This window comes from Dermacentor andersoni, chromosome 10 (genome assembly GCF_023375885.2).
Source record: "Dermacentor andersoni chromosome 10, qqDerAnde1_hic_scaffold, whole genome shotgun sequence".
NCBI classification, from domain to species: domain Eukaryota; kingdom Metazoa; phylum Arthropoda; class Arachnida; order Ixodida; family Ixodidae; genus Dermacentor; species Dermacentor andersoni.
The window spans coordinates 27261082-27279255 of NC_092823.1; the positions used below are offsets into that span (position 1 = coordinate 27261082).

Genomic DNA, 18174 nt, shown 5'->3' on the forward strand with positions numbered 1-18174 from the left:
AATCAAATGCTCCCCTCGTTCATAGGAGTTCACTTTTGTTTGCTTTAAAAACGAAAAACATTGCCTGCACTGAGTGGCTTATCTTATCTGATTGGCTCACAAGAGGCGAGGAGTATACTCAAGTGGAGAGGGATTCGATGGGGCCGATCCACTCCACGGAATAAAGATAACCGAATGAAGAGGGTGGTGCCGGTGTCCACGATTGGTCCGCTTTCTCTTACTTTGCGGTGGCTCGTCGACAATCGCGGCGGCATACAACGGAAGCTTAAGAATGACGGTAAAACGGATCCTCAGCAAAGAAGAGTAGGTAGAACGAGGTCGCAAACGTGCCGAAAGTTCTCGAAAACGATACACGGCCACGCAAAAAGCTTTATTACACGCAAATAAACCAGGCCGGTATTTTGTAGCGATGCCTTTTCCGATGCTATGCTTTTTCAGGCTTTTCGCGCTTGGCCAGTGGTCAGAGCGACGGTCTGCCCACATTATCAACGGGATCAGGCGGCCGTGTGTGGTGGATGATAAGAATAGCATAGAAGAAGGCATAAGGCATCGCTACAAAATAGCGGCCTAACGCTCTCCGGCAGGGGCGAGTAGCCAGTGCCGGAGCGATCGGCGGTAGACATCTCTTATTCCTTTCGGAACGGGGCAACCTGCGGCATGCGGCACGGGCAGCATGCGTACACGTCACTGTGACGTGGTTAGTTTTCGCGGTTTTGTAACGTCGCGAGAGAGGCAGGTAAAGTGGGTGCAGCCCGAAAACTTTTGACCAATAACCGATGGCTAATGGCGAAAAGCCGTCGAATCAGAAATAACTATTTTTCTTTTGTTCGGTTAAACTATGTATAATCAGTGTCTACACATCATATCAGATGGGAACTTATCGTGGTTTTCGGGACGTCGCGTGCCAGACAGGTGAAGTGGGGGTGGTGCAAAAAAGTATTTGACCAATCGCGGTGGGCTCATTGCAGCATTGGAATATAAAAGTTTGGAATGGTTTTACGTTATAGAGCCCATAGTGTGCACTTCACGGCAGTAAACGAGGTAAAACGGCGTGAAGCGTGTTGTTTCTTGCGTAGCAGTATTATAGGCAAACGTTACGTATGGGAGTATCTCGTCCCAAGTCTTCTGCTGTACGTCTACGTACATAGACAGCATGTCAGTCATCGTTTTGTTCAATCGTTCGGTTAAGCCGTTTGTCTGCGGATGATAGGCAGAATGTCCATCGATGGGTTATGCAGCTGAGTTTAAAAACGTCTTCAATGACCTGCGCTGTAAAGGATTTGCAACGGTCTGTGATGACGTGCGATGGGGCGCCATTCCGTAGGACGATGCTCTGTATGAAAACCTGGGCAACCTGGGAAGTTGTGCCTCGAGGCAACGCCTTTGTCTCAGCATACCGCGTTAAATAGTCTGTGGCGACAATTATCAACCTGTTGCCAGAAGATGAGAGTGGAAACGGGCCCAGAAGATCTATGCCGACATGGTCGAAAGCTTTGCCACGTGGGTCAATCGGATTCAGCAATCCCGCAGGCTTCACAGCTGGCGACTTTCGGCACTGGCATTAAAGGCAGGCTTGGACGTATCGCTTAACAAACTCGACAAGTTTCGGCCAGTAGTAGGATTTGCGCACTCTATCAAGCATTCGCGTAAAACCCAAATGGCCAGACGGAGGCTCGTCATGACAGGCGAATAAAACTTCGGCACGGATGTGCTGGAACGACCAAAAGGAATCTCTGGTTGGTGGCAGCGGAGTTCTGCGCTGTTGTCCCACTCGTTAAACGCAGCCACACGCCCGAACTTCGCCAGCCAGTCTTCCACGTCTTCAAATATGTCGCCATGAAAATCCGTCGGCACTTGGGGGTTCAGCAGCGTTAGGTAAGTCAGTGTCAGCCTTTCCGTAGAAGTCGCAGTGGTCGTAGTGATCACTTTTTCCAGGAGGTTTCCAAATTCTGGGTCGAGGCCTCGGATTCGCCGGCTTGTGCGGTGAACTGCAGTCGACTCCAATTGTGTGAGGTTCTTGCTGCCCAGGGGGGTCTCCTGCATAAGTTGGGTGTACCGAGCAACTCCACCAAATTGTCGCGTATACCCTGCGGAAGTATACACGCTGAATGGGGATCCAGGCGTTTGTACTTTACGAAACGTAACCGGTCCCGCGCGATGCCGAGACGAACCTCCTTTCTTTATCTGCCGTCCCCTTGCTGCGCCACACCATGTGGCAATATTTCTGCTGCTGCCTATGGTGGGTGTAGGGCTGCTGGAATGGGTCACTGCTGGAGATCTCGTGCATCAGTGTAACCAACATTGGTGCCGAAGCTATGTTAGGCCTTCCGTGGCGCGGTCACTCGAGACTCACTGGCAACATCAGACCCTTGTGATGTGGTGTCTGGGAAGCTAGTGTACGTTGCCCTTGATGTGTCAATATTATTCTGATGAAACATGCCTAACACTGAAATGCGCTTTCTGGAGTAACTCATGGGTGCTGTGCTGGAGAGTCTTGTTGCCATAAAAAATATTGCAGGGAACGTCGTTCTCCTATGGTACACAGAGAAGAAAAGCACAGCCTAATTAACCATAGAAGGACATCATTCTTCTAGTATTCCAAGCAATTGTCGGATAATGAGCACTTGTAGGATTCGGCTAACAAAATACACATCGTAATAAAGTACGCATTGGCGCGGCTAAATATACTGCTCGTTCCGCCGTGGGGTGGACATGCCGTGTGCAAAATATCAATAATGTAAGCAATACTTGCGTACATGTACATATAAAATTTAAACATAAAGAATAGAGCCCGGAGGAGGTCGAGAGGCAATTCATTCATGCAAACATTGTCGGATATAAACCTCTCTTCCTTTTTTTTTCAGGATGGGGATGCCCTGATTACCCCACCATTTGCGATTTCCTTTGCAAAGTAAAACTATTTGCATTTGGCTACTGCGATAACGAGAAAGAACGCGACGGTTGCCATTGTGTTAATGCAACAACATATGGTAAGTGCAGACAACATGCTGTATTTAGACTGGCATTTTTGTCACCTGAAGAAGTGCGCGGGATGTCGAATAAAAATTTGATAGGAGATGTATTTTTCCTACGTCACTAATTCTGTAGCAGCGGCTGCTTCATTCCCAGGTTTCGCAGTCAATAAATATCGAGAACGCAATGGAACCGTAGACATGAAAGCGGGACGTCCGTTTGTTCTGCCAGCATTGAAGCGAACTGCTTGATACCGGCACGTGTGCGTACTCTCATGCCCCGATGCCACAAGAGCACGTCTTGGTCGAACGGTGGGGGCATGCTCTTCGTTCCTGCGTTTCAGTCACTTTTCTGAACGAGATGCTTCACGGGCGTACAGTTCTTGCACAGATCCCAAGGAGGAAGCACGCAAGACGCCATTTATTTTTCGTGCCAATAAATACAACTATCTGCCTAACTTCCAGAACGTTGCCAGTGCAGTCTTGCGTCAACGCTAGATCACCAAGTAGATTAGTGTGGCCATGACATCCGCACTGCGCACCCGGCTGTGTCGGCTGTGTCGATTTGCCCCGGCTGTGTCATTCGCACTGAGAGAGCGTAAGCTTAGTGGTGGGCGTGGCCGGCTCCTTCACGCCACCGCAGCGTTCGCAACGGAGGGCATTTCATGCGTCGGGGAGGCTTTCGGACGCTCTGGCTGACTTGGATGTAGTGAGAAAACAATGCTTTTGCACTGATATGTCCCCCCTTACTGATTTGACAATGACGGCTCACGGTCTACGCGGGGCAAAGTGCATGCTGGGGCCTGTTTGCTCCTTAATGCCTTTTTTTTCTACACACCAACTCCCTCTGCTGTCGTGTTGGTGTGTACAAGCGGAATATATTCGCAAGAGTTTGTCATGTGCCGGAAACACACTGTACATCACAATTAGCGTGTTTGCGATATATATGTGGATCCATACCCCGCACGTGCACCAAAATCTTACGGGGAGGGGCGGCAAGGGGTATAAAATACATGCACAAGTCGTTCAGCGGCATACGAAATGGAAAACAGTGCGTGCAAAACAGCGAGCGTCGTCCTCCTCTGTGCTCCCCTCAGCTTATTCTCTGCCAGTGCTTCGTAGCAATAGGCATGTTTAACTTTCTTTTAGATTGTTTCAACGCTTTTAACGAGCCGCCTGTTATTACCGGCGCTTGCTTTTGTCTGCATTTAACCATCGTAGTAGGGCGTGGAGCAATATTATTACGGAGCAACCAAGAGTGGCGCCAGTCAGAACAAGATTTGACGTGTAAAGGTGCAAGTCTTCTCGACATCCATCTTGTTTATGCATCGTTGTGTACGTTGAGATGTCGATAATCAACACACATGTGTATCATCCCGTCTTCCTTCGATACTAGAACATGTGGCAATGCGTATGAACTTTTGGGTGGTCGCACTATATTGGCGTCAATAATGTCCTTGATCATACTTTTGGCGAGGGCGCGCTGCGTAGGAGACAATCTGCGAGGATCTTTCACATAGGCTTCACATTTCCTGTTGGAATACAATGCTAGTCAACCTTGCAGGAACCTATGTCGGTAGTAGACTGTGCAAAGCCATTGGTATGTTGCGGCAACATTTCCTTCGGAACTTGCAGCTCACGCAAGGATAATGCCGTCCAGATGTTACAGTTAACGTCCCCAACTTTAATGGTACCATGCTGCAGACCAACGACTTCAAATGCTGTGGTGCATGAAAGGCCTTCGGGGAAGGCTGACTTGAAACCTGGAGGATCGGTTGAAATTCCTGAGCAGAAAGTTCAATGCCCTGTATGCTGCTTGTTTCTTCGACGAGGCCGACGGCTATAGAATCACGACTAGTTGAGAGAAACTGTCCGTAAGCAATACCTTGGCCGCTTTTTCTGAAGCGTGTGCAACCATTGTCTCCAAGATAACTGCATAATCGGTCGCACAAGAGCTTTGTCCCTGTGATGACCACCATTCGATATTTCTCACCCGAGATGCGAGGCCAATGCACCGGAACTAGTCAACATGACAAAGCTCGAATTGCTGGTTCTTTAATCAGGTAGACCTTTTGTTGCCTTCGAGTAGCAAAAACAGTGATTATTTGCGAACCCTAGTCATTGATTGCTCTTGAGGCTTGTAAGAAATGGTCGCCTAGGAGCAATCTTATGTACGATAACCGGGGGACAGCAAAAGAGTCATGTTGAAATGTGTGAGTTGCTTAACCAGTGGTTTAGTGAACACTTTTCAGAGCGCCTGCGTCGAGGATGCCTTTATTCATCAGTCTATCGATGGCGACCGGAAAAGAAAAGGTACCCACTTCTGTAGCGCAAGATCTGCTGTCCATCTATGGTGCCTGTTCCTGAGCTTTGGCGTCACCAGTTGGTCGTTTCCCAGTTGCTTTATACATAAAGCTTCGAATTTCTTCTAAAACGTAGAAAAATGACAAAGTTAGTGGCAGACGATACTGGATGGCGAAATGTCGACTTCGCGGGGAGCTCAAGCACAGTTTACAAATTTCTGAGGTGTCCTATCGGAATCTGTTGAAAACTCGTGGCGGAAAATTGTTTTGATGCTGTGACGAAGACAACCTCGCCTTCGCATTTTTTTTACTTGAGGCAGACATCTTTTCTGCAACTCATTTTTCGAAGATTGCGATTGCATGCACTCCACGCACGGATTATTCGGCCTACTTACCGAGACGGGATGTTTGACGGTCTTTGTTGCGGGCGTCTCGCATTCGTCAACAACCATACTTCCTATGTTGTCCGCTGGCTTCTGATCTTGTTAAAGCGCAAGAAGGAGTCAATCATGCCATCCATAAGCCTAAATGTCTTGTCAAAGACTTAGTTCTTGGCTTCAGGTGAAACTGTAGTCGTTATGGCCTGACACTTTTCCGATTGCTTTACGGGGTAATTGCATTCTTTCATAAGGTCTAACTTGCGGTACGCGAAGACGGCACAAGTCTTCCCAACTCGTTGTGCAGCTTCGAACATGCGCTGCTTAGTCATGTTGCAGCCATGTGGAGGCCTAGTCATGTCCTAGTCCTAGTCATCTCACCGTCCTAGTTGTAACATCGGCAGAAAACGATTTTAACACCAACCCACGTACTTATGATTGCCATCATTTTGGGGTGGCGCATCCGTATGAAATATTTCGCTTGGAGGCTGAAGGTAAAGACGAGTAGAGCTACTTCTGCAACTCTGAAGCGGTTGAAACAAATATCAACTGGGTAAAACGAGGCTGTACTAGATTTTCTCAGGTGCGATAAAGAGCTGGCCATGAAACTCGCTGAATTCCCTCGCGAGCGCCTTCAGAAAAGCTGTTCGACGTGTGTGTAGTAACTTCGTTGCTAGCGTGCAATGTTCTTTCCTGAACTGCGATGTTTGACTGTACTCGCGCATGATCCGGCAGCGTCGGAGCCTTCACGAGTTTTCACATGCAAGCGCTCGGTACCTTGAACGATTGGAGTGAGTAGGTTGCAAAAGACGTTTTGACTTGCTTACAGCTCCAGGTCAGGGGGTGGCTTTAGAGCTTCAACTTCTTTAGCAGCCTCGTGTTCCTGAGAAAACATTCTTTAGATTGCCTCCAGTTCGCGGCGGAGCTGCTTGAACTTCGGTCTTCAGGGCGCTTGCTTTGGACACGATTGGCCTGATGGTCTTGACTCCGTCGGCTGCATCATCCAAATCTTCGAAAGCGTCAATGAAACACTGGACGGTCGCCATCTTGATTGCACGGAGCAGGCGCTGTCTCGTTGTCAGTGGTTCCAACCAAAGGAGCGCGTGGCGAACTACGTCTCCACATCAAAACTGCAGTAGATCCGAGTACTTGGAATCTTTCTATATACACTATAGCTTTGTGCGAGTGCTTAAAGACTCGAAACAAGAAGTATGCAGGCGTGCATGCGCGCAGGCACACAAACACGCAATTGCGGGCGCGTACAAATTATACCGAACCTTTTGTTGAGCGCACTAGCTCACTACTACCGTGTACGACGAACGCATTGAAAGCGTCATGGTCTCGAAGGAAGCATACGTAAGTTGCGCCATTAGAATGCATCCTATCCTCAAGACGCGTTTACTTCCTCATTTCCGTGCAGCCGCGGATGCTCGAAGGCAAGATTTCTGGTTCTTTTTTTCTTTCGCCTTTATTTCCGGTCAAAACATCCATATTTGCATAGCACTGTGAAGTAGGTCTTTAGTCACCGCGATATTTATCATGTATTTAGCAGTGGTCCCTTCTATTTCCGTATCAGGTGGGAAGCATACGTAACGTAGCGTTAACGAAAGGCTGCTGAAGCTTGCCGCCATATAAAAAATTCGGAGTTTCGTCCGAAAGGCGAAGCACTGATTGCGATAGCAAATTAGTAGACAGCCATACGAACTAAGGATATTAGTTTTCTCGGCCGTGTAAACGTGTAAATGTTTGCTTACTAAGCAAATTAACAAGCACGGTGTCGGCGCACCCAGGTAAACATGAGCACATCTCGCTCGGCGACCGCGGAAATTCGCTGTCAAAACGCTCGAGTGAGGAATCGCGGCAGCAGCAGAGAGCGAACTGACCTTCGCGCATGTCTCGCGTCAAGGAGAATCAAACGTCGAAAGAATAGCGTGTACGAAGCTACCGGCACTACGCTAACTCTGCGAACATCGCAGATCGCTTTGAAGGACGAGTCCCGCGCGGGCGCGCCCTATGGCCACGTCACACATCGCTTACAACTTACGGCGCCCGCACGGCCGCACCCTAAGCAGCCACTGGAGAAGAACACCCCCCCTCCCCCTCAACCCTTCCCAGCATATGGCGCACGGCTCCGATTTTATTGCCTTTTTACTTTATACGAAACCTCACGGCGACGCCAATGGCAACGGCATAAATGCGCCTGGAGTGTCCATACAATTGCTGTCGCTATATAACAACCACATTACCTAATGGTGTTCAGCTATTATGAAGTTTTGCACTGAGAGGGAAGATTCGGGCAATGTGACTTCTCTATTTTTATAAGCACAGCCATTTAAGTGAACTAGTATGGAATGATAGTGTAACATCTTGCGACCAGCTGCAGTTACCCATAGTTAGCTACAGTTTCATTATATTACGCTTTAGTTACTACATGTCATCATAAGGAAATCAAATTTGAGGTACAGAGCATTATATAATCTCCAAAGATGTAACAAAATTTTACGCCTGCAATTAAAACAGCAATCGTTTGAATTGCGTGCCCTAAAACTATGCGCATTTATTTCTATGACAGAAATTGAAGACGGCGAGCTTTCGGAGAAGTATTTGAACGATTCTGGAAGATATGTGAAAGTCTTACAAGGTGAGAAAACTACTTTAGTTTCTGCTTCTATTGCAGATAGTACGTTTCTGCACTTACAGCACTTACATTCACCTTAGCATGCAATTCTTGAATAAATAAAGCTGCACCATATACAACAAGTTGGAATCTATACGCAGCCATATGCGTATGTACAAGGGAGGGCAGGGGGGGCTTGCCCCTTCCCTCTTTGAGAAGTGGGGTTGGGGCAAAGTAGTCTACCCAACCCACTTTTCAAAACCGGAAGTACGGTACCTGGAGTCCCGACGAAGATCTCTCAGAACTGCGCCAACATAAGTACAATTCTTTAGAGCCAGGCTGTTGGCCTCTAGTTGGTCGGGCTTTTTCGTGTCCGTCATCAAAAGAAAAAGTTGAATAAAGAAAAGTGCATATCCCCTTTGGAATGAGGCGTACAACACGCAGTTCAGTATTTATTTTAATAAATGAAAGAGCAGAACAAGCGTCAAAACAAAATATTGGACGACAAAGCGCCTGTGAACAATGCAAGATACGTTTCATCTCCCCGCGTGTGTTTTCCATTAGAGATTACGGTTGCACACGCTGCTTCAGTGGGAAAGGGGCCACAGTAGCCTACGAATCAGTGGGCGACGTCACAAAACTTCATATATGAGAAGAAGACCTGCCCAGGAACTCATTCATTTCATGGCAAGACAGCTATGGGCAGACCACAGAAAGTTAAGACTCCCGAAGAGCAGCGTGAATAGGATGAGCGTCGCAGAGTGCAAAGTCGTAATGCTCAACAACGGTGTCGTGCTTTTATATCCCCATCAACGGCATTTGAGTGTTTCTCTAACAGCTTCGCTGGCCATCAGCTTTCGCAATGTTGGTATGGCGAGTCGATTTTGGTAAGTCTGCTAGAATTGTCTTCCGTGCCGCGCCGTCACAAGCTGTTGCGGATGACGCTGAGCCAGGCGAACAGAGCGATTAAGGGTTACAGTACATCGCGGTGCGAGCCGCTTGCGAGATGCGCCTTGCAAATAAACAGTCCAAAACAAGTTTACCCTGTCAATCCTTGCATCACCCAGTACATGTTGGGTTTGTCTAACTTTGGAAAACCGAAATAAGATTTTCTTGATAAGATTACCTGTAAGTAATCAGCGTTGCCATTTTAGCGACCGTGACCTTAGATTTAGCTACACTTTGTCGGATATGACAAAGATTTCTATTTAGCAATAAGCAACAAGTTAAGTGAATAGAATGAACGATTGGCGATATTTTAACGCCTTACAAGAAGAAACACTTTTTTAAAAATGGCCTTCTAAAAGCCAGTTTGTTATTCAAAAGCTACGCTGCCGAAACTCGTCGTTCAACGCATAGGCTCCGTTACGACATAGCAGCGGCTGCCTTCAGATTGGTAGCCTTCCCATATTGATTGTGCTTGACAGCACAGTGGTCACTTTACATGGTGCTAAAAAAATTGATGTTTCTTTATTATTCACAATACATATTTGAATGCGTATAAAGGCTGCGTTTTCAGTGGTGTCACTAAATGCATTAGATTGGTGGACGTGCTGAAGCGTGCCAGTAAGCTACTTAACCGAAATCGCATCGGATAAATCTTATGTTAAGGTTTAAAAAGCAGCCGGTGAATAGGACATATCGAATGCATAAAAAAAGTGTAGGTGTCGGAACGGCTGAGCTCCTTCACGTGCAGCCGGAACAAAGCGCTTCCGCTTCTCATGGCTTTCCGACTAATGAGTACTTCACGGTGGACTTGAGGTATATCAAGGGCGAAAGAGTCGTATTTGAACTGTACAACGCGAGGGCAATCGCCATCGCCATGTTAACAAGAGAGGGCCAAGCGTGTTGCACAGAATTTAGCTCTCCTACCACAAACGTCGGGAAGCTAAAAAAATTTAGGAATAATGTACACTAAGTGCACTTTTTTGCAAGAAAAACTACGTTACTTTTGTTCTTTTTAATCCTGCTCTATTTGCAACGTTCGTATCTGATTGTAGCAAAAAGTTTAACCGGTCATTATTCCTTATCTAAATATTAGAGGTGGGGCAATATTGACTTTTTCGAATACGAATCGAACACGAAGTATGCAATGTCGAATCGACTACCGTATAGACAAATGCACGAGCATATTTTTTCAGAACGAATGTTTATTTCCGTATAATAAGGCAATGCGCTTGTACTTGATAGACAGTCAACTATCATAAACAATTAGGATGGTTTTAAGCAAAGATCACTGGCAGTGACATGAAAAGCACTGCACGAACAGCAAAGTGACGCCTTTAGGGCCTGGTCTACAACAAGCTTTCCAAGACATACATGCTGCTGTATGACTAGCTTTCGAAAAGCACTAAAGAAACAGTTGTTGAAAAAATATCAGAAGATATGGAAAAACAAGAAAAAGAAAGCTAGTGGAGTATATGTGTGCCGTAGAAGCAATACAGAATCAGGTACATATAAGTTATCACTGGTTGTAACGTAAAAGATAAAGCTGCTACATGACTAGACTGTAAGACTAATTGGCAAACGAGAAGAAAAATAACCGATTGTCCTGTAATGGACGAGTAGAAGCGGAACCCATGGGCCCAACTAATTCTTCGTCACAGCTATTGAAAGCCATGAGATAATGAAGAAAAGGAATGCGTTGAAGAAAATACTTGGAATTTTTTTACTCAAATGTAAAAATGAGAATGTAAAAGGTATCGAGAAAAAAAGCTTGCTTACCGTTGGTCTGAACCCAAGCATCCACATGACGCACACGCTAAACTACCAGTTGTGCGACGGCGACGGTAGTTCCTGTGCCCACATTATCGAATATTTTTGCATTTGCCCAAGCTGCATCCTAAGGGGTGTTAACTATGAGCTCACTTTCACCGCAATATCGAAAACAAAGCTTACATTACCGATTTTCTTCCTGCATTACTTCAAAAAACTTTGTCGTTCTCTTACTTATCATAATTCGTGATACTTTGTGCAGCAGGTGGAGAACAGTAACCTGACTTCAACAGGTCGGTTGTCGCGAAATATTTGGTTACATTCTATATTTGTAAATGCCGAATAGTTCCTTTTTGAATACTACTAAAATATTACGCACCAACTATTTGTGCTCGAAAAATTGATATTCACCTACCTTACAAGGAATACATTTGTAAAGGTAGTCTTCCATACCCTGCTGATACATTCAGTTTTCTTCGCCTGCACGGACATTATACAAACATGAAATGCGTACGTAAATGACCTACGTCACTCTGACCAATTTTAGAGTCCTGCAAAACATATATGTTATTAAAATCTACTTAACAATAGTAACCAGTATCGTAGTGAATTTTTTTGTCTCACTTTAGCGATAACGCCGAGCGGCGCCCAGGTGGATGTAAACCTTTTCTGCCCTCCTCCTTCCTATGTCCAATCACTGCACCAATGATTGCGTGGGTTCGCGCAACGCTCTCTCGAGCTGTGCGGTAGCTGCACCTCTACCCCTTAGTAGGAAGATTTAGCTCGTGCCCAACACCAATGCCGTCTATTCAATTATCTGTAAAGCGCAGAAACGATTTTCTGAGAAAATCATTGCGTCAATTTTAATGAAACCTGTCGCATTTGCGAGAAAAAGTTGAATTATAGTGACTGTTGGATGTGGAGTGTTGAATGAGCTGCTGAACTTCTGAAAGTTGTTTTTTAAAAATTGGTAAGCCTAAAACAATAGAAGCAAGACGTTTACAAATATTTGTCGGTGGAAAATAACAAGTGCTGCAGTTCAGAAAGCTGCGTCCATGAGGGCATCCAATGTGGAGAAAATTTATATATAAATTTAAGCCTTTCATGAATTCTCTACATTTGTTTAAAATGGTTTTGTATAAGTCCAACTAATGCATTAATGGTCTGTTTGAGAGCCATGTTTAATGCATCAATTTTCCCGCTTTAGATTTACTATTAGGCTCATTTTACAGAATATCGCTTTTCATTGCGGAGTTAGAGAGATATAAACTTGTCAGTTTCGTTTAGATGTAGGTATTTTGAAGAATACTTATTAACAAGTTGACGGGCCGAAATCGAAAATTCTCTATAACACTAACTAAATCTGATAGTTTTCTTTTGAATGTGACAGATCTCATCAAGTTTGGTGCAGTGGTTGCCGAGAAATACGATTTCTGCTTTTCCATGTATTTAGATTGGAGACCCCGTGCTAAAGCTCACTCTTAAGTTGGGAAGACACGCTCGCACGCACACACACACACACACTCACACACACACACACACACAAACAAACACACACACACACGCACACACACACACACACACAAATAAACACACACACACACAAATTCCTTCAATGAGGTGCCAGGATCGAAATAACATTTGTGCATGAATAAGCATGTCTTATATAAGTTACGCAACCATTTAACGTGGAAAAATTTTTATTTTGTATTTGGTAGCTTTTTCTGTCATAAAATGTGTTAAAGTGATAGTGGGACCCGCACCGATGAGTAATTATTCAATTGCTGGATTAAAGATTCGGCATTTATGTAGCTAAGAACGGGACCTATGCAATGAACTAGGACAAATTTAATATGACAAATGTTAAGGAAGTAATGTTTGAAAAACTAAACAAACTAAATGAAATTGCCCATTTAAGGCAAATTTATTGCAAAATGACCTCTAAATCTAAATATTGCATGAATTGCTTTCATTCTATCCGTTGCAAACATGTCTATGCGAGGAATGAGTACAAAACTTAATTTCAAAACATCCCTTCAGAAAAATGTTATCGCGGTTGGCGTAACATAACGTTGAGCAGGATAGCGGTAAGCTATCGCAGGAGACGAAATATCTTATTAAGAAACGCCAATATATTAAAGCCTCTAAACCTACAGCTAGAATAGAACTGGCAGAACTTTCCAGGTTAATCAACAAGTGTAAGAAAGTTGACATAAGGAAGTATAGTTTGGATAGAATTGGGCATGCTCTCAGGAACGGAGGAAGTCTAAAAGCGGTCAAGAATAAACTAGAAATAGGCAAGAATCAGATGTATGCGTTAAGAGACAAAGCCGGCAATATCATTACTAATATCGATAACAAAGTTCAAGTGGCTGATAAGTTTTATAGAGATTTATACAGTACCAGTGGCACCCACGACGATAATGGAAGAGGGAATAGTCTAGAGGAATTTGACATACCGCAAGTAACGCCGGAAGAAATACAGAAAACCTTGGGAGCTTTTCAAAGGGAGAAGTTAGCTGGGGAGGATCAGGTAACAGTAGAGATTTGTTGAAAGATAGTGGGCACATTGTTACAGAAAAATTGGGCACCCTATATTCACAATTCCTCATGACTTCAAGCGTACCGTAATCTTGGAAGAACGCAAACATAATCTTAAACCATAAGAAAGGGGACGCCAAAACCTTCAAAAATTATAGACCGATCAGCTTACTGTGCGCTGCCTACAAAGTATTTACTTAAGGTAATCGCAAATACAATCAGGAACACCTTAGACTTCTGTCAACGAAAGGACGAGGCAGGATTTCGTAAAGGCTGCTCAACAACAAACCAAATTCATATTATCAATCAGGTGATAGAGAGATGTGCGGAATATAACCAACCCTTTTATATAGCTTTCATTGATTGCGAGAAAGCATTTGAATCAGTCGAGACCTCAGCAGTCATACAGGCACTACGGAATCAGGGTGTAGACGAGACGTATGTAAAAATACTCAAATATAGCGGCTCCACAGCCACCTCAGTCCCCAGAAAGAAAGCAACAAAATCCCAATAAAGAAGGGCGTCAGGCAGGGTGTTAGCATCTCTCCAATGCTATTCACCGCGTCATTACAGGAGGTATTCAGAGACCTGGATTGGGAAGAATTGGGGATTAGAATTAATGGAGAATACCTTAGTAACTTGCGATTCGCTTATGATATTGCCTTGCTCAGTAACTCCAGGGACCAATTACAATGCATGCTCACTGACCTGGACAGACAAAGCAGAAGGGTGGGTCTAAAAATTAATCTACAGAAAACTAAAGTAATGTTTAACAGTCTCGGAAGAGAACAGCAGTTTACGATAGCTAGTAAGGAACTGGAAGTGGTAAGGGAATACATATATTTATGGTAGGTAGTGACCTCGGATCCGGATCATAAGACTGAAATAATCAGAAGAATAAGAATGGTCTGGGGTGCTTTTGGCAGGCATTCTCAGATCATTAACAGCAGGTTGTCATTATTCCTCAAGAGAAAAGTGTATAACAGCTGTGTTTTACCAGTTCTCACCTACGGGGCAGAAACCTGCAGGCTTACAAAAAGGTTTCTACTTAAATTGAAGACGATGCAACGAGCTCTCGAAAGAAGAATGATGGGTGTAACGTTAAGGAGGGATAAGAAGAGAGCAGATTGGGTGAGGGAACAAACGCGAGTTAATGACATCTTAGTTGAAATCAAGAAAAATAAATGGGCATGGGGAGGGAAGTAACCATTGGACATTAAAGGTTACGGACTGGATTCCAAGAGAAGGGAAGGGTAGCAGGCGGTGCCGGAAAGTTAGGTGGACGGATGAGATTAAGAAGTTTCCAGGGACAACATGGGCACAATTAGCACGTGACTGCGGTAGTTGGAGAAGTATGCGAGAGGCTTTTGCTCTGCAGGGGGTGTAGTCAGGCTGATGATGATGTCATTTCGTAATTACAGTGACGATTGCTATGTGATTACTATGATATACGCTAATTGGTTCGGTGTCAACCTAACACTGAACCTTGGTAACAGTTACATCTGTACATCATGGTTATTGAGCCTGTTATCGACTGATCTGCATACTAGCCAATGCAAACACATTATTTGATAGGGTGAAATTGATGCACGTACGCCGCTCAGTTGTCGGTTGGGCCGGATCGCTGTGGCATCGCAAGCGATATGTCTGCTACACAAAAAGCATATACTACTCCGTTTTCGGTCCCGACACATCCAGACTGAAGTAACCGAGAACGGCCACACGGGTAGTGTCACCGCAACTAGACCCCGCAAAGTGAATAGCCACGAAGCTCACGGTGCTACGAGCCATTGCATTGTTTGCTTCCTTTGGAGGTATGAGCCATTGCTTCCCGGCTATGATCTATTGATAACGACAGTCTTCGATATGCTGTTCTCTATGCTTTTTGTGTGATTCGAATAAATGTAAACACCATTCGTTTCACTTTGCTAATTGATTGTAGCCTCTTTCTTATGTGGCCATGGACCATTGCAATATTTTTCTTCCTTGAGGAGGTATAAGTGCTTATGGGGGTATGAACCACTGATGATGGTAGTTATCTGAATGCACACGAAAAATACACGCTACACTAGCCACATACAGCTTCGCTGTCAAAAATGCTTCAAACCCTGCGAAAGCAGTCAAAAACAACACACTGAGGTCATATAGCCATTGTGGCAGTTCCTAGACTTTTGAAGAAAGACAGACAAGTGCAGAACTTAGTAAAGGCACCTGTGTATGTGACAGACAACATAAAATAAAAGAAGCATTTTCAATAATATTCCTATAAAAGAAATAGCACTGCTTTTCGGAACCAATGCAGTGTGGTATCGGTTGAGCAATACGAGGGTATGGGTAGGAAACCTCGCTGTAACTCCCAACTAACGATGATAGGAAGATAATTTTGTTTGCAACATGTTTCTTAATGTTTGGACATACGTAAATGTACAAACAAAAATTAGTCTTGTGCGAAAAAGTGTTTTCCATGTGGCCTTCCATCTTAACGTGACGGAGATTGAACTTTATTGCGGATGACGTGGCCTTCGTTGTCCGAGTTATTGGTTTCTGCTCTCCCACAACTCGAACACGCTCGAACACGCTGCACATCGTGTTCCCACGTCAAGCAGCGCGCCCCCTAATGTTTGTCGTAAGATTTGTATCGTGGACCTCCAGAGATAACTTCTTAAGAGCAGCCAGAACGCATATACTCAATAGTTGAATGCTTGATTTTCAAAATAAAACCCCGATATATGTGAACGAACATTTGTGTGCAGAGAACAAAGTGTTGCTGGTTAAAGCCATACAGCCAAGCCGTGAGAGCTGGAAGTTTGCATAGGTGGTTGACGGATATATATTAATGTGTCAATGTGAAAACTCTCGAGTACTGCACGTGCCATCTGTCGAGGGCCTTTACAAAATAAACTAAGCTTGCAATGGCTGAAGTTTGCAAGCCTAAAGCGAAAAGAAATTTAACGTTTATCCACTGCAACACCCGCCATATCATAAAAAAAAGCTTAACCTTCTTCTTTCGTTTATTTCGCAGCATGATAAACATTATGACGATATTGCAGCCACTGAAATGCGTGGCTGACAAAGGAAGAAACAGTTACTATACCTGGCTATAAAGTGATATCTCAGGCACGTGCATGTAATTCCGTGCGGTGGAGCCGTTGCCCTTTTCGTCAAAAACGAACACCCTTTATCTATGCTATCGTAATTCACATGCAGCATAACGTATATTGAAGCACTATTTCTACAGATGGAATCCTCTGTTTTTGCCTGTGTGATTGATCGGTCACCAAGCACAGCCACTAGTTCTTTTTTTTTTTGACAAACTTGAAGAAATTTCTTCAGCCCTGACAAGGACTGGCCGTGCTGAGTTTGTAATTCTTGGCGATATAGATATTGATGTCTTAAGCGCTAGCCAGAAAGAATATACTTGACTAATAAAATCATATAATTTCCGCAATTTAATCACTGTGCCTACGTGGGTGACTGGCACATCAGAGACCATTTTAGATCATGTGCTCAATAATAATCATACGGAACTTAACAGCAGGCGTTTTTTACGAGGCTTTCACCGATCACATACTAACCTTCGTCACGTTAGAGCAAGCGCCTATGGTACGCCATGCTGGCCACACAGCAACTTACAGAATTGATTATTCAATGGTTTGCAACGCTTTACTTTCGATAAGTTGACACGAGGTTTATCATAATGATGTAGACTAAGAATTTATTCATTTATGTATTTTATTACAGACTCTAGTAAAAACTCCAAAATTATATCATCAATAGGCAAACATATCAGACAGCAGTTTGCCCCTGGATGACCATGCATTTCTCACATGCGCTTAAGGCAAAGAACTATTGCTATCATAAATTGAAACATGATAAGCATAATGCCCATCTTCTAATTGTGTACAAGGCTGCCCGTAATAAACCTGTTGCAATGTCGTTTAAATGTAAAGAAATACGTTATTGAACAAGCTGCTGGAAATTCTCGGAAAACTTGGCAAATAATGAGCTAAACAACTGGACGTACTCGCAATGAAAAAATTGTACCTGATAATTTTACTGAGAATACTGTCAATGACTTTAACACTTACTTTACAAATATTGGTCCCTCACTGGCTAAAACACTGCCTCGTCTTAGCAAAGCTTCTTTTGAACCTATTTCCATGACCAGTAGTTTGATTATAAATAATATAGAGCTTTATGAAATTCTGTCTATTGTGAGTAAGCTGGTAACTACTAAAGCGCCGGGCCCGCGTGAGATTTCAGCGCGCGTTATAAAAGATACTATTGATATATTCGGACACATATTATGCGACCTATTTAACCACTCACTATATGCTGGAAAATATCCATTGACATTTAAAATGGCCGAAGTTACCCCAGTTTATAAAGAGGGCGACAGTTCCGACCCTTATTACTACCACCCCATTTCCGTACTGAGTGTTCTTAACAATATTTACGAAAATACAATGGCAAAACTCATGCATTTATTCTTGGACAAATATCTCGTGTTTCAAGTTGTGCCCTCGTGCCAGCTAGTGAATACTATGACATTTCAATACTCCTTATTTTATAGTTTATTCTAGTGAACTCCGACCTTTTGTACGGTGTAGAATCTTGGAGTTCGACATATAACTCCTACCTCGAACCAG

At 44.1% G+C, this 18174-nt stretch overlaps 1 protein-coding gene across 1 annotated transcript in view; it reads left to right on the forward strand.

The window, feature by feature from the left end:
- The window catches only part of LOC126519122 (uncharacterized), a 148578-nt gene that overhangs the window by 55822 nt on the left and 74582 nt on the right, over positions 1–18174 (forward strand). Inside the window, exons 3-4 of the mRNA XM_055065161.1 lie at positions 2865–2990; positions 8225–8293. Coding sequence (XP_054921136.1) covers positions 2865–2990; positions 8225–8293 — 195 coding nt within the window. The remainder of the gene's footprint in view (positions 1–2864; positions 2991–8224; positions 8294–18174) is intronic.